Source organism: Peromyscus californicus, unplaced genomic scaffold (genome assembly GCF_007827085.1).
Source record: "Peromyscus californicus insignis strain IS unplaced genomic scaffold, ASM782708v3 Scaffold_6__1_contigs__length_162567912, whole genome shotgun sequence".
Classification (NCBI taxonomy): domain Eukaryota; kingdom Metazoa; phylum Chordata; class Mammalia; order Rodentia; family Cricetidae; genus Peromyscus; species Peromyscus californicus.
Genome location: NW_026294584.1, coordinates 138,939,084 through 138,964,629, shown reverse-complemented (window position 1 = coordinate 138,964,629; position 25,546 = coordinate 138,939,084). Strand labels below are relative to the sequence as shown.

Genomic DNA, 25,546 nt, shown 5'->3' with positions numbered 1-25,546 from the left:
TCAGTGGATGCTTCCTGTTCTGACACTACACAACAATATCAAATGAGGAGGTCTCTCTCAAAGTTAAGCCTTATCCTCTTAGACTTTGAGCTTTCTACACCTGAGTTAGAAACAGCTTGCCAGGGCACACTATGAGTTAGCAGAAAGGGAGGTGGTCTGGAAGGTCTGGAAGCCGGGGGTAAGCTGCTCTCCTCTCCACCTTATCTTTGTCAACTGGGCATCAGAGGGTATGGGATGATGATTCTTGCATTCTTTTCATTTCAGAAGAATTTTTTGAAAGTAGCTGTGATCGAGACTAAAACAAACTCCCTCTGAGAAAATGGTATCACTGTTGTGGTCTCTGTGTTAATGCTTTCACCAAGATCCTAGTGACTGATAACCAATTTTCAAAGTCTGAAGAAAACTCTGACTACCACTCTATCAGTCATTGGCTATCGAATGAGACACCCAAACACTGCAGGAAAGATCAGCATGGTCCAAAGTAAACAGTCAATGGGAGTCCAGATACCCCGGATCTAGTCCAACAGAGTCAGCGGCAGGTTGCCCGTTAACCTACATCTCAGTCTTCTGCTCTTTAAAATGAAGATACTCAAGCCGGGCGGTGGTGGCGCACGCCTTTAATCCCAGCACTCGGGAGGCAGAGGCAGGCGGATCTTTGTGAGTTCGAGGCCAGTCTGGTCTACAGAGTGAGTTCCAGGAAAGGCGCAAAGCTACACAGAGAAACCCTGTCTCGAAAAACCAAAAAAAAAAAAAAAAAAAAAGAAGATACTCACTTTTGCCTCTAGAAGGGCCAGCAAGCACCCAGGACCATCAAAGGTAAGCTAAATGTTCTTTATTAATAAAATGCCATTATTGCTAACAGTCTCAGTTTTGATGGATGAGCTGATGATGATGCAAGTGTTTTACAAAGATAAGGTTAGCAACTGGACATAATGCCACTTATAGGACACTGAACTAAAGTTACAAAATAAGTTTCTTAGATAACTAAAATTTCTCAGTTCAGGTATAACATGTTCATTGCTTAAAAAATGTTTTAAAGTGCTCGGCATGAACCCAGGCCTTGCCACACACCAGGAAGTGCTCTACTACAGAACTGTATCCTCAGCCCCAACACACTGGAATTCAAATAGTAAATTTAATCCATACATTTTCATTCAAACCCCATCACCCCTGAAGTGTAAGTCAATTATGAAACAGAAAATAGTCCTAGCACTCAGGAGACTAAGGCAGGCCTGCAATGGGCTTGTACTCCAGCCTGGGCTCTAGTGAGAGACTCTGTGTTAAGAAACCAGAAAGAAACCAATCTTCAAAGCTTTAACTAGAGACGACTCTGAAAAACTAACTGAAACCAGACTGACAAACTGGCTACAATGGCACATGCCTGTGATCCCAGCACTTGAGGAGAGGCAGGACAATCCCGAGTTCAAGGCCAGCCTGTCTCAAAACAAAACAAAGCACTGGCAACAGAATAACTAGTCTACAAGGATTCTAGGGTATGATGCCAATGCCAACAGTCAGATGGCCATCGTGACGACCAGAACTGCTGCTCGAGACCGACAGGGGTGGGGTAGGCCCTTTAAAACACCTTTGTTTCTACTCAAAATAACCTGGCAGGTATTCTCCTAATTCTGTAAAAAGGAACCCCAACACTCCAAAAACCTTTGTCAAAGGGCAAGCTATTCACTATAATGCCACAAACTAAGCCAACCCTGTAGTCCTGGCACTAGAAGTATTTCTGCAGAGGCTGTCTGTCTGTCTACCTGCCAGGTGAAGGCACTGATCTCAGGTGACCATTGAAGCACAGGCTGTGCCTCCATAATCCAAACCAAAACTTTCTAAGCACTGACATCACACCGTAAGTGGAAAATTCGACATGTTACTTCATGGTACAGAAGGAAGTCAAAACACAGGCTCACTAAAAATACTATGTAGAATTACCTTTAGGCTACCTATATAAGGTATATTTGAAACAAATTAATGCCTTTCTTTTATTTAAAGCTTAAATACAATTTTATTAAAGTTCAAAAGAAAAAGTGCAGGGAAGGCAAGCCGTAAAGTTTGGCAGATGCCTGAGGATGGAGATGGAAAAGAAAGCCATGCCTTTTTGAGTTAGGCATGAAGGTTCAGTCGCAGGACGGCCCAGCAGATACATGGGTTGGATAAACTTCAGACAAAGTGTGAGAAAGTCCAGAGTGTCAGGGAGAGCACCGCTAAGTCTGAGCCACTATCTGGAGAGGGGAAGTTGCTCCTCTCTGAGTCAGGACTAAGATAGGCTGGCAGACCCAACAGAGTCTCACAGCAGCACCACAGCAAGTGAGTGACTCTATTTTTGGTTTGAGAGGCTATATAGACCACGATGGCACTGAACTCCTGATCCTCCTGCCTCAGCCTCCTGAGTACTGAGATTGCTGGTGTGTTCCAGTCACCACATCCAGCGTAACAAATTTCCATGATCAGATTTGGGCCTCATCCCCAAGGTATCTCATTATATATGTGCAAATATTCCAAAATTGGAAAAAAAAAAAAGCCAAAGTCTCAACCACTTTTGGACAGGGAATATTTAACCTGTATTTTAAAACTCTGGGAACCCTAAGAAGTCAAATAAGTCCTACTGTAGGGTACTGGGTGGTTAGAAATCTGACTCAGGACAGCTGTGGCAGTGGGAAGGCAAAGCTAGCACCGAACATCATTTAGTCCATTACTTCAATGGACACCATGTGTGCCAGATACAGTAAGAATGGTAGGCAATACAATGGCCTGGGATTCAATAATCACTTTGAATTATTATCCCAGCCTTTTCTTTCTAAGATGCTGACAACAATTTAAATGTTCAGATTTCCCCTCAAATTATTTTCATACAACAGATCAATCTGACTGACCTTCCCATTTATTTCACAGATGAGAACAAAGCCTTCGAGCTAAGCTAACTTGACCACAGCAACAGCACCTAATTCCTCCAATACCCCAGTCATGCTACTGACAACCGGGACAGAAGTAGTTCACATACACAGGCACCAAAATCAGGATTCTTTTTTTTGTTTTTGTTTGAGACAGGGTTTCTCTGTGTAACAGCCCTGGCTGTCCTGGAATTCACTCTGTTGACCAGGCTGGGCTTGAACTCAGAGATCCTCCTGTCTCTGCCTCCCGAGTGCTGGGACTAAAGGTGTGTACCACCACTGCCCAGCTTCAGGATTATTTTTTAAGTTCAACTGCACAATAAGAAAGAAAGCCAGAATTCTTTGTGATTTAGAAGATTCCTTTGGACTTTAGAATTTTAGGTTTCTGAAGGAATATTTTTTAACTAGGATATAATTAGTCACAGAACAATTTCAGGGTTCCCTTTAATCGAGTGTGGAGGCTTTCAAGAATTTCAAAAACACTGAAGGTAGAATGTCCTAGAAGGCTTCCTTCCAACTGGGTGTTCACAATTCTTTACACATATACATGTAAATATTCACACATAGTTGGGAAATTCAGAATCATTTTAGTGTGGAGAGAAAAATGAACTGGCAGAATTAAGGGCCCTAGTCAACCAGAAGGGCTGCCTCCACTACTTCAACATGTCATATAAATGCATCTCATGTCACAATGACCTCGCTTTAAGCAAATACATTAAAAAAAAAAAAAAAAAAATCCAGGTATCTACACAAGTTAAAAGGGATTTTCATTTCAACTGATATAATAAAAGAATGCCTTTAAATGAATCAAACTTGTCAGGTACCTTTATAATATGGTATGATGTAAACATTTTCCAGGAACACTTATTGTATAAAGTGGGGTACACCTGTAATAATAAAGCTACAATGAACTTCTGAATTACAGCTGGAATTCTGCAGTGCTCAATATATTCTGCATAGCAACACCGCCCTCTTTTTCACTTAGAAAGAGGTATTTAAACAGTGTACTTGTGGATACTCTCCATAGAACTATACAATTCAAGTAAATAATGCTAAGTAATGATTAGCTCTCATCTTTCTGAACTTCCCAACATTTTAAAGATTATCTATACTCCCAACAAATGGGAGGCATACAAAGAATTCTCCCCATTTTACAGATGAGGAAACTGAGGCGCAGAGAGGGGAAAAGGACTTGCCCAGGGTCACACAGCAAGTTCGTGGTGGAGCCGGGAACTGAATCCATGAGCCCAAGGCTCTGTCCATTTCCTGTGCCGCAGTTCCCTTCGCTCCTAAAATGGGAACAACATTGCCCATCTCGGTACACTAAGGACAGAACCAGTCTCCCAGCCATGCAAATCTGCCCCTGTCTATATATGTCAAAGCTGTGATAAATAACCCATTGTGCACATTGGGACCAAGTCTCCAAAACCCACTAGGGACCCTGACAGCTCTCAATGAGATTCAAGGTTGTTTCAACGTTCAAAGGGCAAGGATTTCTCTGTACACAGTGCCACATGCAAATATGCATAGGCTCTTTTGGAGGGGACAATGGAAGAGAAAGTGGAGGATCAAAATGACTTCCGTGAATTGGAAAGTGAGCAAACAAGTCATTTTATAAGAATACTATTCCTCCCATCCCAACCATGCAGGGGCTAATGGTAATGGGCTCAGTGCTCAACACACCCCAAGAGCTGGCGGGTGGCACAGGGTTAGCTAAGGTGCTTACCAGAAAGATTTCTTGAAAATAAGAAACAGAAAGGAAAAAGGGAGCTGCAGACATTGGAGCCCAGTCTGAAGCTTTATTACAAGAGAGAAACTCTCCTGTCACTCAAAAATCCGTTAAGGAGCATGGCAAGCTGAGTTTTCAAAGGGGCAGTGGAACGAGGGGTCTAACAGCTGCGAGGGCTGCAGCTGCACCTCCCTATCAGAGCACAGGGCACCTGGACATGCAAGTGGCGCTCAGGTGGACAGCTGCTGAGAGCAGAGCCCGACTTGGGGCAGGACCCAAAGAAGATAGGGGAGGCTCGAAACAGCGACCCTCAAACCCATCGTGCCCCTGACTTTGAGTCCTACCTGTAGGTCTTGCCATCTTTCTGATGGTCATCGTCATCGGGGGCAAGGACGTAAGGGTCATTCATCTCAGGAAGCCCTGATTCCAGCATCCGCTTCTTCTTGCGGCCTCGAGGAGGTTTAGGAGGAGCCACATTGCCACCTCCACCACCACCTCCGCCTCCTTCCTCAGTTAGGGTTGATGCTACCTTCTTAGAGAGGTCAGGGACCACCTGCAGGGCTTGTGAGCCAGGGGGAAGAGCTGAGACAATCATGGGAGCCGAAATAGGGAAGGTCTGAGCTGATGAGGCTGTGGTCACAAGAGAGCCTGAGGGGGATGTGATTACCAAACCAGGACCTAGGATTGGCAGAAAAAGGAGATGGGGTCATGCTGTTCACCTCTGACCTAATCTATTTCATTTCCCCCAGATAGTTGTCTAATTAACCCCTCACCACCACCCTCCAGCCCACTACGATACAGGAACTCCCAAACCCTGTACAAAAATAATGGTTTCCTAACCCCTGTCCCCAGCCCCCCTGGTAACAGTGAAATTTACCCCTTGATTGACTCCCTTCTCTTCTCCACCTCTGAGAACAGGAGACTCCTTGATTCAGAGAAGGAAAGAATGTCACCTCCTCAAAGGCAGGGACCGCATCTTCTACTTCTTTGTATCCCCCACAATGCCTAGCACATTGCTAGGTACACAGTAGGCACTTAATAAAAATCTGATTGAGGAATTAAACACATACCCCCACTCCCCATGTCCTCAGAGCCCTCCAGACTGGGGTACTGATCAGGAGAGATCAACACCTCAGATTGGAGAGAAGCAAGGGTGCTTACCTGCAGTCATCAGTCCTGTAGATGGTACAGGGACCACAGTAATGTTCTGGGTGACAGATGCCTGACTGTGTGGGGTCAGCTGTTCTGACTTGGACTCTGTGTCCATGCTAATGCCAGAGGACAGAGACACTGAGGCAGGCACTGTCAGCAAAGTGGGATAGTGAGGTGGCGCCAGTCCACAGCCCTTTTCTGGCAATAGCTGATCCTTCATCTTGTTGATGAACATTGTATTTTCAATCTAAAAGAAAAGGAGGGGAAGAGGAGTACCCTCTTCAGACTGAGCAAGCCTGATTTTTGTCTGCTCCATAAGGACGTTCCATTGTCTTCTCCTTGGAGATCAAGGAACAAGGAGTTGATTATCTGTTTCTGGACAGGAGCCAGAGCCAAACACTACAGAACTCTCAGTGATAATGGATTCAGTGGAACAAGGTGTGTTTTACTTTGCTTCAGCCTCCACACAGTAGAAACATCACGAAGAACTCACTTCTCAGAGCTGAAATGAATACTGGGAGAATAAAACACACACCACTTACCTGCCCTGAGACTGTGGGGATAGAAGGCCAGAAGTATGGGTTAGAATTGAAGTGAGACTCTTCCATTCTACCTGAAAAGAGACAGAGCACCACATCACACCTGGGAATAACTACTGAATGCTAGTAATGGAGCAGAGTAGTTGATGGAATTCTGGTGTCTAGCACCTGACCACATAGTTGGGAATTAAGTCATGATCTCAATGTCTAGACCAGACAAAGTGGCACTGGGCTGTAATCTCAGCACTCAGGAAGCTAGAGGCTAAGGCCAGTGTGGACTACTTACTGAAACACTCTCTAAAAATAACAGATGAATAGAAACAACCACCGAGCAGTATGGCCCACCCCAAAACACAATTTTTAATGTTTATGACAAAATTTATGTGCATCTCATTGAGTCATAAAACGTTTGCCAAACTTCAAGAAACCAGAATTGGTATTTCACTTTGAAGAGAAATGAAGCTATGGAAAAGAGATGTACCTATGGCCACACAACAGCAAATCACTCATAAGCTTGAAAACAGCCATGTTATCATTAATTGTTCCCTTTCATCACTTACATCCATTTTCCTTGAAAAAAAGGTTTTTTTGTTTGTTTTTGTTTTTTCTTTCAGATTTCCAATTAACACATGTATGAACTGCAATTCTACACAGCTTGAAAAGATTTCAGTCTGGCAGGAACCTGAACAACTCAACAGTTCAAGCTGGCCTCCAAATGGTGATCCTCCTCCTTCAGCCTCCTGTCTATCTAGGATTATAGGATGCACCACCACACCTGGCCTAGAATCAGTCTTTGCATATTAGATGATACCTGGATCAATACCACACAAATCTCACCAAGACTAAAGAACAGGGTGTCTCATTGGGTTATATACATGATGGGCTGGGCAGAAAGAATCAAGGAATTAAGAATTACCAGTCTTAAAAAACACAAAACAAACAACAAATAAAAACTGTAACAGATTGTGTGCATGTGCAGGTGTGCCCTTGGAGGCCAGAAGAGAGAACTGGACCCCTGGAGTTGGAGTTCTAGGTGGTTGGGAACTGAATTGGATCCACAGGAAGAGAAAACAGCACTCTTCAAACACATTACCAGTTTTAAAAAGGAGTTCTGGCCAGGTGTGGTATGTGCATGTGTGTGCGTGTGTGTATGTGTGTGATGAGTTGGAGTGTCTTCTTTGATCACTCTCCACCATATAAATTGAGGCAGGGTCTCTTACTGAACCCAGATCTACTCCTTCTGACAGTCTGGCTACCTAAGCAGTCCCTGACTCCAGTTCATGAGTGCTAGGGTTACAGGCAGGCCAGCACCCACCTGCAATTTTTGTGTGGTTTGGAGATCCACACTCAGCTCTTCATGCTTCCTAAGCCATCTCTCCAACCCTCTTGACTTTTCATTTTATTCTTTTATTATTTATCTATTCTCTATTATTATTTATTTATTTTTCCTTTTCTAAGAAAGAGTCTCTGTGTAGTCCCAGCTATCCTGGAGCTCACTCTGTAGACCAGGCTGGCCTCAACTCACAGATCTGACTGCCTCTGCCTCCCAAGTGCTGGGATTAAAGGAATGGAGACACAAACGGAGACACACACACACACACACACACACACACACACACACACACACACACACACACACACACACACGGGGGTGGGGGGGGGTGGGGGGGGGATGGTTAACGGACTGGAGCAGTGGCTCAGTGGTCATGAGTGCTTCTTGCTCAATCCTGAGGACTGGAATTTGGATCCTAGCACTCAGGCAGCTTGCAAATGACTGTAATTCCAGCTCCAAGAGACCCAATGCCATCTTCATGCCTTGGTAGGCACTTGCACACACATTTTTTTTCTCCCTCAAGGTTTCTCTATGTAAGAGCTCCGGTTGTTCTAGAACTTTGTCGTCCCCCACTCCCCCAAAAAAAATTAAAGCAGAAAAAACAAAGTAAAGCAACTACAATTCAGTTCAAAATCTAGTTTCCTAATCTGATCACCTCACTCTGGAAGGCTTCATTGGCAGTATGCTTGGTTAAGGGCAGCTGCCTAGACCAGGAAAGACCCTCCACGGAGGTAGATAAGGAGTGTGAGGCTGGAGGGGTGGCTTAGCACCTGTCTGGTATGTGTGAGGCCCTGGGTTTGATTCCCCTACACAAGGGAGGTAGGGGACACAGAGAACGGTGGCGGGCCGGAGCGATGGCTCTGCAGGGAAGGGACCTTCTGCACAGGCCTAGGAACCCAGTTTCCCACCCACTACCCCCTTAGGTTTTTTGAGACAGGGTTTCTCTGTGAAACAGTCCTGACTGTCCTTGAACTCACTCTGTAGACCAGGCTGTCCTTGAACTCAGAGATCCTCCTGCCTCTGCCTCCTGAGTTGCTGGGATTAATGGCATGCGCCACCACCACCCGGCAGGACCTAGGTTGATCAATGGAGCCCATGTAAAGTGGAAGGAGAGACCCGATGACACAAAAGTTATATGCTGACTGACCGACCTAAACACACACACACACACACACCGGTATGCATGCACAGGCATACGCATGTATACAATAATAATTGGGCTGCTTGTGGAAACATCTTTAATCTAAGCACTCAGAAGGTAGAAGTAGACAAACCTCTGTGAGTTCCAAGCTAGCCTGGTCTATGTAAACAGTTGCAAGTCAGCTGGCGCTACATGTAAAAATTAATAACTAATAAGAATAGTGGAATAGAAAAAGGAAAAGCAGGAATACACGTTGCCACCAAAGAATAAATTTTTTAAAGAGAAGGAAATGTCAATTACCCTAATTACATGTTAGAATCCATGTATCAAATTATCACATTATCCTTCATAAATATGGACAATTAGCAAGTATCAACTAAAAAACACCAACGCTGGGCGGTGGAGGCGCACACCTTTAATCCCAGCAACTCAAGAGGCAGAGGCAGGTGGAGCTCTGTGAGTTCAAGGCCAGCTTGGTCTACAGAGTGAGTTCAAGGACAGTCAGGACTGTTTCACAGAGAAACCCTGTCTCGAAGAAGAAAACAAACAAACAAACAAACAAAAACCCCACCTCCACCACCAAAAGACACTGTGCTGAGTCAAGAGCAGCCAGCCAGCTTTCAGGAAATGAAGGAAGAGCTGTGAGCACAAGTGAAGCCGCTTCCAAGGGGGACATGCTGGGGCTGACAGCTGACACCAGCCTAGAGACAGAGAAGCCAGTAGGCCGACTCCAGAGAGTGGGAAACACTTCCAACAAACAAGGCCAGGCAGGAAAAAAATATTTTTTTCCCTTGGGACGGGATCTCCACGTAACCCTGCTGATCTGAAACCTGAGATGTACGTCAGGTTGGCCTAGAACTCACAAAGATTTACCTGCCTCTGCTTAAGCGTTGGAATTAAAGGCATGTGCTATCATACCCAGCTTTCTCTAATTCTTAATAATTTTACATTTTATTTTTATTTTATGTGTATAAATACTCGAATATATGTCTGCATCATGTGCATGCAGTGACCTCAGAGGCCAATCCCCTTGGGACTAGAGTTACAGATGGTTTTAAGCTGCCATAGGGATGCTGGAAATCAAACCCAGGTCCTCTAGAAAAGCCAGTGCTCTCTTTCCCCCCATTCCCCCTTTTATTTTTTTTACGAGGCAGGGTTTTTCTGTGTAGTTTTGGTGCCTGTCCTAGCCTCAAACTCACAGAGATCTAGCTGGCTCTGCCTCCCAAATGCTGGGATTAAAGGTGTGTGCAACCACCGCCCAGCTTTTAAGGAAAATGAGAGGGGTCACGTGGGTCCTTTTTTTTTTTTTTTTTTAGCCTGGTGTGATCAGAAACCAGATGGCCTGGGAATTGAATCCGTGTCTTCTGGAACATCAGTCAGTTCTCTTAATTGCTGGGCCATCTCTCTAGTCCCTTTTCTCTTTTAACCCGCCCCCCCCCCCCCAACTCCAGACAGGGTTTCTCTGTGTAGCTTTGGAGCCTGCCTATCCTGGAACTTGCTCTGTAGACCAGGCTGGCCTTGAATTCAGAGATCCGCCTGCCTCTGCCTCCTGAGTGCTGGGATTAAAGGCGTGCACCACCACCGCCCAGTTCCCTTTTCAACTTGCCAACCTCTGAATTTCTTAAAATCTACAAAAGGATGAAACGTATTTCAGCCAAGGACAGGAATGTACCAAATCTGTGGCTTTGACAGCTTCACATAAGTAAGGGTCAATACTAAATGAGCAATGCCAGCCAAATCCTGGTCCTGAGTTACAAAAGTCACTCTAGTTATCCCCAGGGGATTGGTTCCAAGACCCCTTCCCAATGGATACCAAAAGTACATGTTCAAGTCCCTTTATTTTTTTTTTAAAGGTTTATTTATTTATTATGTATACAGTGTTCTATCTGCACATATTCCTGCAGGCCAGAAGAGGGCACCAGATCTCATTACAGATGGTTGTGAGCCACCATGTGGTTGCTGGGATTGGAACTCAGGACCTTTGGAAGAGCAAGCAGTGCTCTTAACCTCTGAGCTCTCTCTCCAGCCCTCAAGTCCCTTTAAACTACTGAAGTGTGCATGCTCAATCACATCCATGGCACATGTATGAAGGTTAGAGGGGTTCTTATCGGAGTTACTTCTTTCCTTTCGAGACGAGGATGCTTGGATTGAACTCAAGCTGTCAGGCTTGGCAGCAAGCACCTCTACACCCACAAGGCATCCTTTTATAAAATGACAGAGCGGGCAAAAAAAAAATAAATGTCCCACATCTCTGACCTCCGCATGCACATGCCACTGCACACTATCACACACACACACAAAATAAACAAATGTTATAAGAAATGTATTGGTAACCTCACATATACTTCCCCAAAATAATATGAATGTTACACACATAGTTGTACCATATTCTTTAGGAAACAGTCTAACGCTTCTTCACGTTCAGAAGACAGTCATCTCAGGCACACCCACACAGCACACCAGCAATGGTGTAACATTTCCTAGTGAATCTACACATCTGGGGGCCAGCTGAACAGTAGGACTGTGAGATTCTTTTGATGCTAACCTAGCTGAACCTGACCTTTTATATAAAGGAGTTCCAGGACCTCCTAAGGCAACAGAAACAATCTGATTACAGTTTAAGGGGATCCAATCTGGCTAAACTTTTGGGGGGCAGTGATCACATATTCTACATTAATGTTGTCCCACTGCCCTTGACATCACTCAAATGTTATTTTGTACTGATTTGAATATAGTGGGCTCTATATGTATAAATTTTCAAAAAGATGCTAGAAGCTCAAATGTCAACCATAACCTTTGTCTTTCTCCTCTTCCACTGAAGAGAAAGAAAATAGAAGACACGTCATTGGGCATGGTCTCACACACCTTTGATCCCAGCACTCAGGAGGCAGAGGCAAGTGGGATCTCTGAGTTCAAAGACAGCCAGGGTTACACAGAGAAACCCTGTCTCTTAACAAAACAAAACTAAACAAGCCAAGAATGGTGAGGGACAAAGGGAGTGAAGTAGAGAATTCGGCTGCAGAATAAAAGGGAGGTCTAATTTTTTTATTTCTCTCTAAAGAATAAAAGCAGCAAATGTATTGTAGATATGAAAAATTCACAAGAGAAGTCCCAAACTAACAATGTCCCCATAAAGGATCCGTGAAAACGAGAACACAAAGCTTACACCCATTCCTATTTTCCTTAAGCAGAGAGAGCTCCAAGACTTCCTAAGGTGTTCTGAGACTACTTCAGTTCTGGGAAAGCCCCTTCTACAATGTATAAAAGGACAAAAAGGTCTACAGGACCACTACCATAGGCAAGTGGAGCTATCTCCCACTGCCATACAAAGTCATGTGGATGCAAGCAGCAGCAGCATTGTTTATCATGTTCAAGACTATTAAGAATATTTTTCTTTTCTTTTTCGAGACAGGGTTTCTCTGTGTAGTTTTGGTGCCTGTCCTGGATCTTGCTCTGTAGATCAGGCTGGCCTCGAACTCAGAGAGATCCGCCTGCCTCTGCCTCCCGAGTGCTGGGATTAAAGGCGTGCGCCACTGTGGCTGGCAAGAATATTTTTAAATGGCGTGCTGTGGAATTTATTCCTTTACACTGTGTAAAGACATGTCAAGCGACTGGTTTAATAAAAAGCTGAACAGCCAATAGCAAGGCAGGAGGTAAAGCAGGGACTTCTGGACAGAGAGGGGTCTGGGAAGAAAGGTGGTGTCACCAGCGGTCACAGAGGGAATAGACATGCAGGAGGAGAGGTAAAAGCCATGAATCACATGGCAACACACAATGAACAGAAATGGGTTAATTTAAGTTAAAAAGCTGGTGAGTGCCAGGTGGTAGTGGTACACATCTTTAATCTCAGCACTTGGGAGGCAGAGGCAAGCAGATCTCTGAGTTTTAGGCCAGCCTGGTCTACAGAGTGAGTTCCAGGACAGCCAGGGCTGTTGCACAGAGAAACTCTGCCTCAAAAAAAAAAAAAAAAAAAAAAAAAAAAAAAAAAAAAAAGATAGTGGGACAAGCCTAGCTAAGGCCAAGCTTTCATAATTAATAGTAAGTCTCCACGTTGATTTTTTGGAGCTGGATGCCCAAAGAAAAGTACAGTGCTGTACGCCTATAATGCCAGCACTTGAGAGGCAGAGGCGAATCTCTGGGTTTAAGGCCAGGGTGGTCTATAGAGCGAGTTCTGGGGCAGTCAGGGCTACACAAAGAAACCCTTTCTCAAAGAACAAAACAACAACAAAAAGTATTGGCTGTCAGTATGTATGTGCATATGTGCAACAGTGCACACGCAGAGGCTGGAGGACAATTCTATGCAGTCAATTCTCTCCTTCTGCCTGACACGGGTTCTGGGAACCAAACTCAGTCTCCAGGCTTGATTGGAAAGTACCTTTACCTGGCTGAATCAGTCCTCAAGAAAGTGATAGAGGACCTTACAATGTATACCATTTAATCCTGACAATTCTAGATGGTTGTGAGCCACCATGTGGTTGCTGGGAATTGAACTCAGGACCTCTGGAAGAGCAGCCAGTGCTCTTAACCTCTAAGCCATCTCTCCACTCACCTGACAATTCTAAAAAGCATGGATTGTTACTTTGATTTTTGGGGGTATGTGTGTGTGTTTAACAATTTTTTTCCTTTGGTAGGAATGGTGACACATGCCTTTAATTCTAGCACTCACAAGGCAGAGGCAGGTAGATTCCTGTGAGTTCAAAGCCAGCCAGGGCTACAGAGTAAGACCCTAACTAAAAATTCTTTATGTTGTGTGTGGAAGTTACATACATAATACCACACATGTGGAGGACAGAGGACAACCTACACGAGTTGGTTCTTCCCTTCCACTGTGTGGTTTCTGGAGGCTGAACTCAAGTTATCAGGCTTGGCAGGGCATGCCTTTACCCACTGAGCCAACTGGATGTCCTTGTTTTTGTTTGCTTGTTTTTGAGATAATGTCTCATACAGCCCAGACTGGCCTCTACTTCCCAAATGCTGCTGGAATTAAAGACATATATCACCCAGCCCAGCTTCTTCTTTTTCAAATAATGAATCTGGAGGACAAGTTACTAAACCAAGAAGGCAGCAAGGAACAGGTTTAGGAAAAGGGCTCTGCTAGGTAGGCAGTACACTCCTATGACACCAAACACTGGGGGGGGGGGGGGGGGGGGGGGGGGGGGGAGAGACCAGAACCAGCTCTGCTAGGCGGGGCAGTACACTCCTATGACACCAAACACTGAGGGCAGAAACCAGAACCAGGAGTTGCAAATCATCCTCAACTACACAGTAAATTTAAAGTCAATCAGGGCTCTAAAAGACTAGTCTCAAAAAAAAAAGCAGTTGAGTGTGTGGTTCATACCTACTACAGTCCCAGTCCTCCAGAGGTAAGGGAGTTCAAGGCTGCCATGAGTCTGAGGTCCATGAGGTCCTACCTCTAGCTGAGGTTTTATCATTAGCAGTTAATGACTGCTGGAACATGAGGAGCCATTTTTCTTCAGTAAACAACCCCACATTCACGTTCATGCAATCTTAATTAAACTCAGTGAGACATAGGAAGAAAATAGACATGAAGTAGGAACAAAGAAGGGGTCCAAAGGGAAGGGAATAAGAAAGGGTAATGGGGGCTGGAGAGATGGCTCAGAGGTTAAGAGCACTGGCTGCTCTCCCAGAGGTCCTGAGTTCAGTTCCCAGCAACCACATGGTGGCTTACAGCCATTTATAATAAGATCTGGTGCTCTCTTCTGGCCTGCAGGCAGAACACTGTATACATAATAAATAAATCTTAAAAAAAAAAAGGTAATTGGAGATGAATATGAACAATATATATAACAATATATATTACGTACACGTATGAAGTTGTCAAAGAAAAAATTACATTAAACAAAACAAAACAGGAAGCAGGGAGTGGTGGTAGAGGCAGGCAGATTTCTGAGCGGGTGGCCAGCCTGGTCTACAGAGCAAATTCCAGGACAGCCAGGGCTGTTACTCAGAGAAACCCTGTCTGGAAAAAGCAACCAAACAACCAAACCCCCACCCAAAAGCGGAACTAGAGAGCCAGCTCTGTAGTTAAAGCACCCGTTGCTCTTGCCGAGGACTCAGGTTCAATTCTCAGCACCCAGGCATCAGCACGTAACCTCCTTTACATCCAGTTCCAGGGCTGCTTCCAACATTGCACGTAAATGGTTCACATCCATACATAGAGGTCAAACACTAATACACGTAAAACAAATCTTGAAAACACATGTGGGAGCACAAGCGCACGTGTGCATGCACACGCGCGCACGCACACACACACACATCAGCAAATGTGACCTGAGAGTAGTACTTGTCAACCCAAGGCACACAGGCTTTAAAAATTTTATTTGGGGCTGGAGAGATGGCTCAGAGGATAAGAGCACTGACTGCTCTTCCAGAGGTCCTGAGTTCAATTCCCAGCAACCACATGGTGACTCACAACCATCTGTAATGAGATCTGGTGTCCTCTTCTGGCCTGCAGTCATACATGCTGTATACATAATAAATAAATAAATATTTAAAAAAAAAAAAAAAAAAAAAAAAAAAAAAAAAAAAAAAAAATTTTATTTGATGTGTTTGGGTGTTTGTCTGCATGTATGTCTTTGTACCATGTACATGCTTTGTATCAACATTGAAGACCCTGGAACTGGAGTCACAGATAGGTGTGAATTGCCACGTGGATGCTGGGAATTGAATCTGGGTCCTCTGCAAGAGCAGCAAGTGCTCTTAACTGCAGAGCCCTCTCTCCAGCTCCCCAAACTTAAGGTTGCTTTATGTTTTTGAAACAGGGTTTCTCTATGTAGCCCTGGACAGCCTAGAATTCACTATGTAGACAAGAGTGGCCTTGAACTCATAGAGTTCCACCAGCCTCTGCCTCCTAAATGCCGGGATTAAAGGTGTGAGAAAAAAAATAGTTTTTGATAGCAAACTGACATTCAGTTTAAGATCATATTCTCATGAAACTTCACTTATATATTCACTTATATATATTCCAATATAATTTATTTTGGAATGGAGTATGAATAAAAAGGCCAATCTTACCCAAGTGTGATGGCACACACCTATATGCACAGTACTTGTGGGAGGCAGAGACAGGGGGATCGGGAGTTCAAGGCCATCCTTCTCCTTTGCTACATAGAGTATTCAAGGCCAGTCTGGGATACATGAGACCCCCGTTTCAAAAAAACAAACAGCCAAGGACTATCAAGATGGCTCAGCAGGTAAGGGCACTTGCTGCCATGCCTGACAATCTAAGTTTGGTCCCTTATTCCTACAAGGTAAAACGTGAGAAATGGCAACTACAAGTTGTCCTCTGATCTCTGCACACGCACAGCAGCACACTCAGGCACACACACACACACACATACAATAATGAAATGTTAAAACAAACTTGCCAGGCAGTGCTGGTGCACACCTTTAATCCCAGCACTTAGGAGGCAGAGGCAGGCAGATTTCTGTGAGTTCAAGGCCAGCCTGGGCTACAGAGTGAGTTCCATGACAGCCAAGGCTGTTACACAGAGAAACCCTGTCTCAAAAAAAAAGAATAAAACAAATCCACACAACCTATGATCCAGCACGGATGGTGCAAGCAAGTGACATGAAACACACTCTATTCCCACTGACATGCCTGCTGCTTCCAAGCATGCACCTAGTCTCATGGTGTGCATCTATGGTCAGATGACCTGAAGTAGAGGAAAACAGCGCCTGGCTTACTGATGGTTCTATCTATATTCTATGCAGGGACAGAGAAGTAGACAGCTGCAGTATTATAACACCTTTCTGAGACACCCCGGAAAGACACAGGTAAAGGGGAGTCTTCACTGTGGGTAGAACATATGGTCATGGGCTATAGCCAATGGAGTAGTGATGGAACTACAGAAGGCCTTGTCTATCATTACGGTATTCCACGTAGCATTGTTTCTGAGCAGGGAACTCACTTCACAGCCAGAAAATTGTGACAGTGGGCCCATGTTCATGGAATCCACTGGTCTACCATGGTCCCCACCATGCCAAAGCAGCTGGCCTGATCATATGGTAGAATGGCCTTTTGGAGACACAGTTAAGCACCAATTAGGAGGCTAATTAGGTGGAAAAAAGAGAAGTTCAGAGTTGAGGGCAAGAAAGACGGCTTGTAAGATGGCTTCATGGTTGGTAGTGCATTCTGAGCCTGGCGTGGTGGCACACGCCTTTAATCCCAGCGCTTGGGAGGCAGAGCCAGGCGGATCTTAGTGAGTTCAAGGCCAGCCTGGGCTACAAAATGAGTTCCAGGACTGCTACACAGAGAAACCCTGTCTTGAAAAAAAAAAAAAAAAGATGGTATACTGCTTTTGCAGGAGATCCAAGTTTGGTTCCTAGCACTCATGGTAGGTGGCTCTGGGAGGATCCAATTCCTCTGGCCTGAGTACTCACATACACATAACCACAAACATACACATAATTAAAAAAAAAAAAAAAGGTTCAAGGTTATCCTGGTCTACATAATAAGCTTGAAGCGAGCCTGGGATACATGAGACCCTATCTCAAAAAAGTAAATTAAAAACAATAATTAAAAACAGGGATACAGGCCGGGCGGTGGTGGCGCACGCCTTTAATCCCAGCACTCGGGAGGCAGAGCCAGGCGGATCTCTGTGAGTTCGAGGCCAGCCTGGGCTACCAAGTGAGTCCCAGGAAAGGCGCAAAGCTGCACAGAGAAACCCTGTCTCGAAAAACCAAAAAAAAAAAAAAAAAAAAAAACAGGGATACAGCTCTGTTGGCAGAGTACTTGCAAAGCATGCAGTAGGCCTGAGCTGGATCCCCATACTATAAACTGGGCGTGGCAGTATATACCTGTAATCCCACCGCTGGGAAATTCCAAGTAGGAGGAACAGAAGGTCAAGGTCATCCTTGATTCTAAACAGCAAGGCCAGCCTGGGATACATGAAACCCTGTCTCAAACCAAACAAAAAGCCCTATTTTTTTAAAGTAACAGAGAGCCAGGGCTGAAGAATGGTTCAGAAACTAAGAGCACTTGTTCTCACAGAAGCCTCAGGCCCAGTTCTTAGCACCACACAGTGGCTTACAACCATCTATATCGCATCTTCTGAACCACCAGGCATGCACATGGTGCAAATACATACATACACGGGGGCAAAATATGCATACATATGAAATAATATTTTTGTTTGTGTTTTGTTTTTTTTGTTGTTTGTTTGTTTTTCGAGACAGGGTTTCTCTGTGTAGCTTTGCGCCTCTCCTGGAACTCACTTGGTAGGCCAGGCTGGCCTCGAACTCACAGAGATCCGCCTGGCTCTGCCTCCCAAGTGCTGGGATTAGAGACAGGTTTTTTCTGTGTAGCCCTGGTTGTCCTAGAACTCACTCTGTAGCCCAGGCTGGTCTCTAGTTCAGAGAGATCCGCCTGCCTCTGCCTCCCAAGTACTAAAATTAAAGTCGTGCGCCACCACCTGGTAAATGCTTTTTAATTAAAAATGTCCGGGCGGTGGTGGCGCACGCCTTTAATCCCAGCACTCGGGAGGCAGAGCCAGGCGGATCTCTGTGAGTTCGAGGCCAGCCTGGGCTACCAAGTGAGTCCCAGGAAAGGTGCAAAGCTACACAGAGAAACCCTGTCTCGAAAAACCAAATAAATAAATAAATAAATAAATAAATAAATAAATAAATAAATAAATAAATAAATAAATAAAAAATAAAGTAACAGAGGGCCAGAGAATAATGGCCAAGCCTGATGACCTGAGTTCAGTCCCTAGGACTCACATAGTAGAGTGAATAGACTACGACAAAATATGTTTTAAATTCCGAATGTGCTCTATGATGCATGCCCCTCCCCACAAAAAAAAAAAAAAAAAAAAGTAATACATTTTAAAAAGTTAATAAATAGCCTGGCGGTGGTGGCGCACGCCTTTAATCCCAGCACTTGGGAGGCAGAGCCAGGCGGATCTCTGTGAGTTCGAGGCCAGCCTGGTCTCCAAAGCGAGTTCCAGGAAAGGCGCAAAGCTACACAGAGAAACCCTGTCTCGAAAAACCAAAAAAAAAAAAAAAAAGTAAATAAATAAAACCCTAACCCACCAGTCATCGTGGCACAGGCCTTTAATCCCAGCACTGGGGAGGCAGAGGCAAGAAGGTCTCTTCTTTTGAGTTCAAGGCCAGCTGGTCTCCACATTTCCAGCCAAGGATCTATGGTAAGACTGTCTCAAAATAAAATAAAGAGGCATTTCCAATAAATAGGGCAGCCCAAAATCAGGCACTTAAGAACTACTGCTCACAAAACATAAATAGTCAGCTATAAAATGACATGTGAGAAAAATGCTGTAATTTGTAGGACACAGTAGCTCACACTATAATCTAAGCACTTGAGAGGCTGAGACTGGAGGACCGTTATGGGAGTAAGAGGCCGGCTCCTGCTCTATACAGCTCCAGGCCAATCTGGGTACTAAGTGTGACCCTATCTCAAAAACTACAGACATGTTTTTGCAGGTGAAAGGTGCTTGCTGCCAAGGCTGATTGATAACTGTAGCTCCATCCCTAGAACGTACATGGTGGAAGGAAAGAACCAACTCCTCCAAGTTGTCCTCTGACCTCCACATGTGTGCTGTCTCACATCTGTACACACACACACACACAAAAATAAATGTAAACAACAAAAAGCTATCTATACTATCCTTTTCCTGGTAGGTTTTCCTAAATCCATATATCCCTTGACAAGAGATCAGCTGCAGAGCCAAGAATGATGGCCATGGCTAAAATACAATGCAAATGGTACCCCAGATGCCACAGCACTCAAATTCTTGTTGGCCTGCTATCTTACCACTCACTTTTTCCCCTTATCTATCACAGAGAAAATCTCCCCAAACTACTCGACATTCTCACAACCTAAAGAAGTCTACTGACATAAAGAGGGAAACCATCTCTACATAAAACATCTCTACCAGTGTGTGGTGTTTTTCTCCCCAAGACAAGGTTTCTTTATATAACAGTCCTGAATGTCCTGGAACTTGCTCTGTAGGCCAGGCTGGCCTCAAACTCAAAGAGATCCTCCCGCCTCTATCTCCTGAGTATTCGGATTAAAGGCGTGTGCCATCACCGCCCAGCATCTACCTAAAAAAAAAGGCTCTACCACTTTTAATGGTACTGATACATTTAAAAACAAAAAAGAAGCAGTGCCCCAGCACTTGGGAGGCAGAGGCAGGCATATCTCTTTTTGAGGCCAGCCTGGTCTACAAAGTGAGTTCCTGGACAACCAGGACTGTTACACAGAGAAACCTTGTCTGAATACAAAAAATAAACAAACAAACAAAGACAAGCTCAGTGTGGTGGGCTAGTGGATCCTTTAATCCCCAGCACTCAGGAGACAGACGCAGGAGAATCTTGGTGACTTTACTACTAGCCTGGCCTATGTAGTGAGACCTCATCTCAAAAATAAAGATAGATAGATAGATAGATAGATAGATTAGATAGATAGATAGATAAAGGAGCAAGAGAGATGGATGGATGGATGGATGGAGGATAGATAGATAGATAGATAGATAGATAGATAGTCAGAGACAGACAGACAGACAGACAGACAGGAGAGATGACTCAGTAGTTAAAAGCACTAGATGCTCTTGCCTGGGTTCAAGACCCAGCATCCACATGGCAGCTCAAAACCACCTGTAACTCCAGTTTCAGGAGATTCAGTGCCCTCTTCTGGCCTCCAGAGCCACTGGGCATGCAAGTGGTATAGATACACACAATGGCAAAACAACCATACACATTAAAAAAATTAAAGGAAAAAACCCAACAACCCCCACCCCAAACTATCATGATTAAATTAGCCCTTTCCTTTTCAGTCTCCAATCTCAGTATGGTGATTGGCTGAGTAGGGCAAGGCTTGCCTAGCATGCATAAAGCCCCAGGTTTGATGCCCAGCACTACACAAACCTGGGTGAGGCCAAGCTGCTGACCCCAGCATTGAGGTGGAGACAGAAGGATCACAAGGTCAAGTTCAGGCTTAGCTACAAAGTGAGTTCAAAGTCATCCTGTGCAACATGAGACCCTATCTTTTTTTTTTTTTTTTTTTGGTTTTCTAAGACAGGGTTTCTCTGTGTAGTCCTGGTTGGCACTCTGTAGACCTGGCTGGCCTTTAACTCAAGAGATTCACCTACCTCTGCCTCCCAAGTACTGTAAAGGCGTATGTCACCACCTCCAGATAAGACCCTACCTTAAAAAATAAAGTAAAAAAGAGCTGTGGAGACAGCTCAGCAGAAAAGGCTGATTGCCATCAGGCCTGACTTGAGTTCAATCCCCAGAATCCACATGATAGGGAGATCCAACTCCCTCAAGTTGTCCTCTGACTTTGGTATGAATACAAACATACACAAAATAGATACAAAATATAAATTCAAAAATTTACAAAAAAATATAAAAGATTTCTAGAGCCAGGCGGATCTCTGTGAGTTCGAGGCCAGCCTGGGCTACCAAGTGAGTCCCAGGAAAGGCGCAAAGCTACACAGAGAAACCCTGTCTCGAAAAACCAAAAAAAAAAAAAAAAACAAAAACAAAAACAAAAACAAAAAAAAAAAAAAAAAACAAAAGGAGTTATTGGAATAGGAGATGTTAACAATGGGGCAAGCACTCTTGCACTAAAGCTTTGTCCCTCTACCCAGCCATTTATAGTGTTTCCAACCATCCAAAGGTAAAGGTGTCATGACCTTGAGAATATGGTTTTGACTGACATGGTGAGGACCACGGGTTTATATTACTTGCAATTTTATCTAGTGTTTGTGTGTTTATGAAGGTGCACAGATGTGTGTTGATGCCTGTGAACAGAGGCCAGAGGACAACCTCGGGTGTCATTACACAGGGGCCATCTACTTTATTTTTGGATTCTGGGTATCTCACTGACCTAGGCCTCACCAATTTTGCTACACTGGCTAGCCAGTAAGCCCACCTGTTCCTGCCTCCCCTGTTGGAGGCCTATCATGCCCAGCTTTCTTACAAGGATTCTGAGGATCAAATATAGGTCCTTACGTTTGTATGACAAGCACTTTACCAACTGAATTATCTCTCCAGCCCTTTGCTGTTATTTTTAAAGATTTACTTACTTATTTTAGGCATATGGGTATTTCATCTGCATAAGAGAAGAGGGCATCAGATCCCATGGGACGACAGTTATAGATAGTTGTGAGCTGCCATGTGGGTACTGGGAATTGAACTCAGGTCCTATGGAAGGGCCACCAGTGCTTTTAACTGCTGAGCCATCTCCCCAGTCCCTATTGTTTCTTGTGGTTTTTAGCTGCTATTTTTCAACTAAAGAATCTTACTTACTATCATGCAAAGTGGCATATCCTGTAGTCCCAGCACTTGGGTGGCAGAGGTACAAGGATCGCCTCAAGTTTGAGGCCAATCTGGTTTACTTAGTGAGTTCCAGGTTAGCCAGAGCTATGTAACAAAATCTTGTCTCCCAAAAATAAAATACAATGGTTTCACTATTAGCATCAGGTCTCATATTTTGATTTGACTTACTACTAGAGCAGACATGATAATAATTTTATCCCCTTTTATTTCAAACTACCCTAGAAGCAGTGTCCCCCCTGAAAAAACCTTACCTGACATCAAATTCTGACAATCCCATGTTAGAGTCTCATCACTCAACAGATCCACACAAACCCTCCACTGGACACTAAGCATGGGAAACACTCTCCAAACTTGGCTCTTCTTCTTTCTGTAAGCTACACCATAGACTACCCTTTTCAGTCTGGGTCCTTGTGTCTCCACAGCAAAATAAACCTCTGACAAAATGCAAGCCCATTCACAGGTTTCACCTGAGCATTTCACATTTCATTCCTGATGAGTACCAGTGGCAAGGAAAGGTAACAAAGGTACAGTGCCAACTTTTTACATGAAAACTAAACTACAAAAGGCTGATTTTTTTTTTCTCTAACAGCAAATACCAGTATCACAAGTGTTGATTACTCCAGTAATTCTGTCACATTGTTAAGGAAAATCAAAACAACAAAAAAAAACCCAGTTGACTATGACCCCATCTCCTCCCAAATCATTAACCCAAGATTGTCTTACCCTCTCTCTCTCTTCCTCCTGACGTCTTATTCCTTCTCCTTTCCAGGGCTCCTGAACTTTCTGGAAACAAATTCTCCAGGTTACAGAGGCCAGTAAGGTGAGGCCACCAAACAACTGTAGAGAACCTCAGAAGTTCTTTGACTGTCAGCAATCTGGAAAGCAGGCAGCTTCCCCAGCCAACAGTCCAAGGATGGAAGGGCAGAGTCACAGGCGTTCCGTGCCACTCACTACGTGGATATAAGGGAAATAAAACCAGTTCCCCAAAACTAAGATGAATTCTGTCACCAGCACTTGGGTTTCACTCCTAGACTCAGACACTTATTCTTCATTCCCCAGGGCTACAAGTAACCGGGAGTCAGAGAACAGAAGAGATGCAGGAGGGTCCCTGCTCCTGAGAAGTGGCTTTAGAAACCAAAGCTGAGGGTGGGGGGGATGCCCAAGCCCTTGTGTCAGGCACAGTGCCAAGTTCAGGCCCAGCCACTTCCTCTGGCCTCGGCCCCCCCACTCCACTTCTGTGAGGACTTCGCCCCCTGCCTACCCAAGGCCTTGTGCCAAGAAGTACCTCCTTCAACCTTCAGTGGTCTATATAGTGGAGACCCCCAGCTGTCCCCCCAAAACCTTCGCTCCCCTGAGACACCCAACTGGGTCCTTCTTCCCGATGTCAACTCCCACTCCTTCCTCAAAGACCGGTCTTTGGGACGTCCCTCCTTCACCCCTCCAGGGAGCTGAACTCTGCCACCCACCAGACAGGCACCCGCCCCCTAAACCCCCCCCATTCCTCCTCATCGCCCGCTCCTCCACAACCACTTCCGGTTCCGGGACAGACACACTTACAGTCCCATCGCGGACCACCCCCCCCCCCCACATCCCGCTCACCCAAGGAAAAGGGGAGGGGGAGGAGCAAAGAGCTTGGCGCGCGCCGACCGCAGCGGCGCGAGACTCACCCGGCGGCGGCGGCGGCGGCGGCGGCGGCGCCAGCGCCTGAGCCAGCGCGCAGCAGGGGCGGCGTTTGCAGGGACAGGAGGGAGCCGAGGGAGCGCGAGGGCCCGCGGGGCGCGGGGTGGGGAACGAGAGGCGGGCTGCGCGGGCATGCACTGCAGGCGCCAGACGGACCCCCGCACTCGCCGAGCTGCGCGCGAGACACCCGCAGGGCGGGGGCGCGAGGCAGTGTGTGGCCCCCCGCCCTCCTCCCTCCCGAACACTCACCCGGAAGTGGTGCTGCGGCTCGTGCTCCCGGGAACCCCAATTCCTCCACGCCCACCTTCCTCCCTCCCCCCCCCCAACAGCCTCAGTGAGGAGTCGTTTCACGGAGAAGGCGGGAGAGCCGGAAACGAAAAGGGGGGGGGGAGGGAGGGAAGTAGCGAAGGGAGGGCGGCAGCAGGAAAGGAGTGTGTGTGTGGGGGGGGAAGAGTTCAAAGACCGAGTCACTTCCGGGACCGGCCAGAACACATCCGGCGCTGCTAGGGCTCAGGGATACTGAGGGCAGAAGTTACGACAAGTAAGGGCGGAAGTGGCTCCTACCCAGGGACCTGTAGAGCGATCGGTTGATGTGACGCCTCAGCGGAAGTGAAGGCGGGTTCTGTTACGGGCTGAAGCTGAGCATCCGAAGAGCGCTCCCGGGCTTCCGGAAGAGACTTCTGGGGAAGTGGGAGCGTGGAAGCTGGACAGGTTCATGAATTATGCATCAAGGCATTAAAGACAGTGTAGGTTCTCCTCTCCTTTTCTAGATTTATTTTATTTTTGTTGATCTGCATATATCTGTGTAAGTGTGGGGGGGGGCCCTCAGCAGCCCACTGGAGTTACAGATAGCTTCGAGCTTCCCTGCCTGGGTGCTGAACCGAACCTCCGGTCTTCCGGAAGAGCAACAAGCACTCCTTATTGCTGAGCCATCCCTCAGCCCCATAGAGACGGTACGGATTCTTCAGACGGGTCACTTCTGAGTTCATTTCTAAGTGTAATACGCAGTTTTAGGGAATTAACCTTTTTCCTTGGATCTTCACGAATGTCTCTGGTGAGCTAGGGTGGGGAAAGTCTCATTGCTTTGAATAGTCGAGGAAAGGTAAGAATGGGCCCATAGTTGTTTGAGGTACCTGCGTTAAGTGCTATCAACATTCAACCGGTCTTCCTCTGACCACACCGATACTCTATCTTTGCTTTGGTCTTTTCTTGTTGCCTCCACCCACATCTCTCTCTTACCAGGTTTAACTTTTAAATACAACGCTCAGCGTACCTGATGTTGTTTACAGCTCACCTCCCAGCTCCATAAGGGCAAGGACTTTGAATTGCTCCCTGTGGTATCAACAGATCCCAGAACTTAAGCTGTTCAGTAAACGTTTGTTGCATAAATGAACAATTCATTATGAACCATTGCAGGAGATCTTCCCTGATTGCTCCAGCCCAAAGTTTCTTTTAAAATTTTATAACATTTACTGTGTGTCTTTGTCTTTTTTTTTTTTTTTTTTTTTTTTTTTCTCCCACAACAGGGTTTCTCTGTGTAGCCCTGGTTGTCCAGGCTGGTCTCGAACTCACAGAGATCCACCTGCCTCTTGCCTCCCAAGTGCTGGGATTAAAGGCTTGGGTTGCTACCGCCGGTTATGTCTTTGTCTTTGAAACAGGATCTTGGGGCTGGAGAGATGGCTCAGAGGTTAAGAGCACTCACTGGCTGCTCTTCCTAGAGGTCCTGAGTTCAATTCCCAGCAACCACATGGTGGT

The 25,546-nt window shown here is 45.5% G+C and overlaps 1 protein-coding gene across 13 annotated transcripts in view; it reads right to left on the bottom strand.

Moving 5' to 3' along the window:
• Positions 1-24,164, bottom strand: part of Znf384 (zinc finger protein 384) — a 32,538-nt gene extending 8,374 nt beyond the window's left edge. The window contains exons 1-7 of one of the 13 annotated variants that reach the window (XM_052722058.1): positions 24,041-24,164; positions 22,835-22,894; positions 6,321-6,391; positions 5,788-6,025; positions 5,504-5,551; positions 4,971-5,304; positions 4,094-4,186 (exon numbers count right to left, since the gene is read on the bottom strand). In XM_052722058.1, the coding sequence (XP_052578018.1) occupies positions 4,094-4,186; positions 4,971-5,304; positions 5,504-5,551; positions 5,788-6,025; positions 6,321-6,386 (779 nt within the window). In that variant the 5' untranslated portion in view covers positions 6,387-6,391; positions 22,835-22,894; positions 24,041-24,164. The other 12 variants (XM_052722062.1, XM_052722059.1, XM_052722061.1 and 9 more) reach the window with 12 other exon arrangements.
• Positions 24,165-25,546: the final 1,382 nt, after the last annotated feature.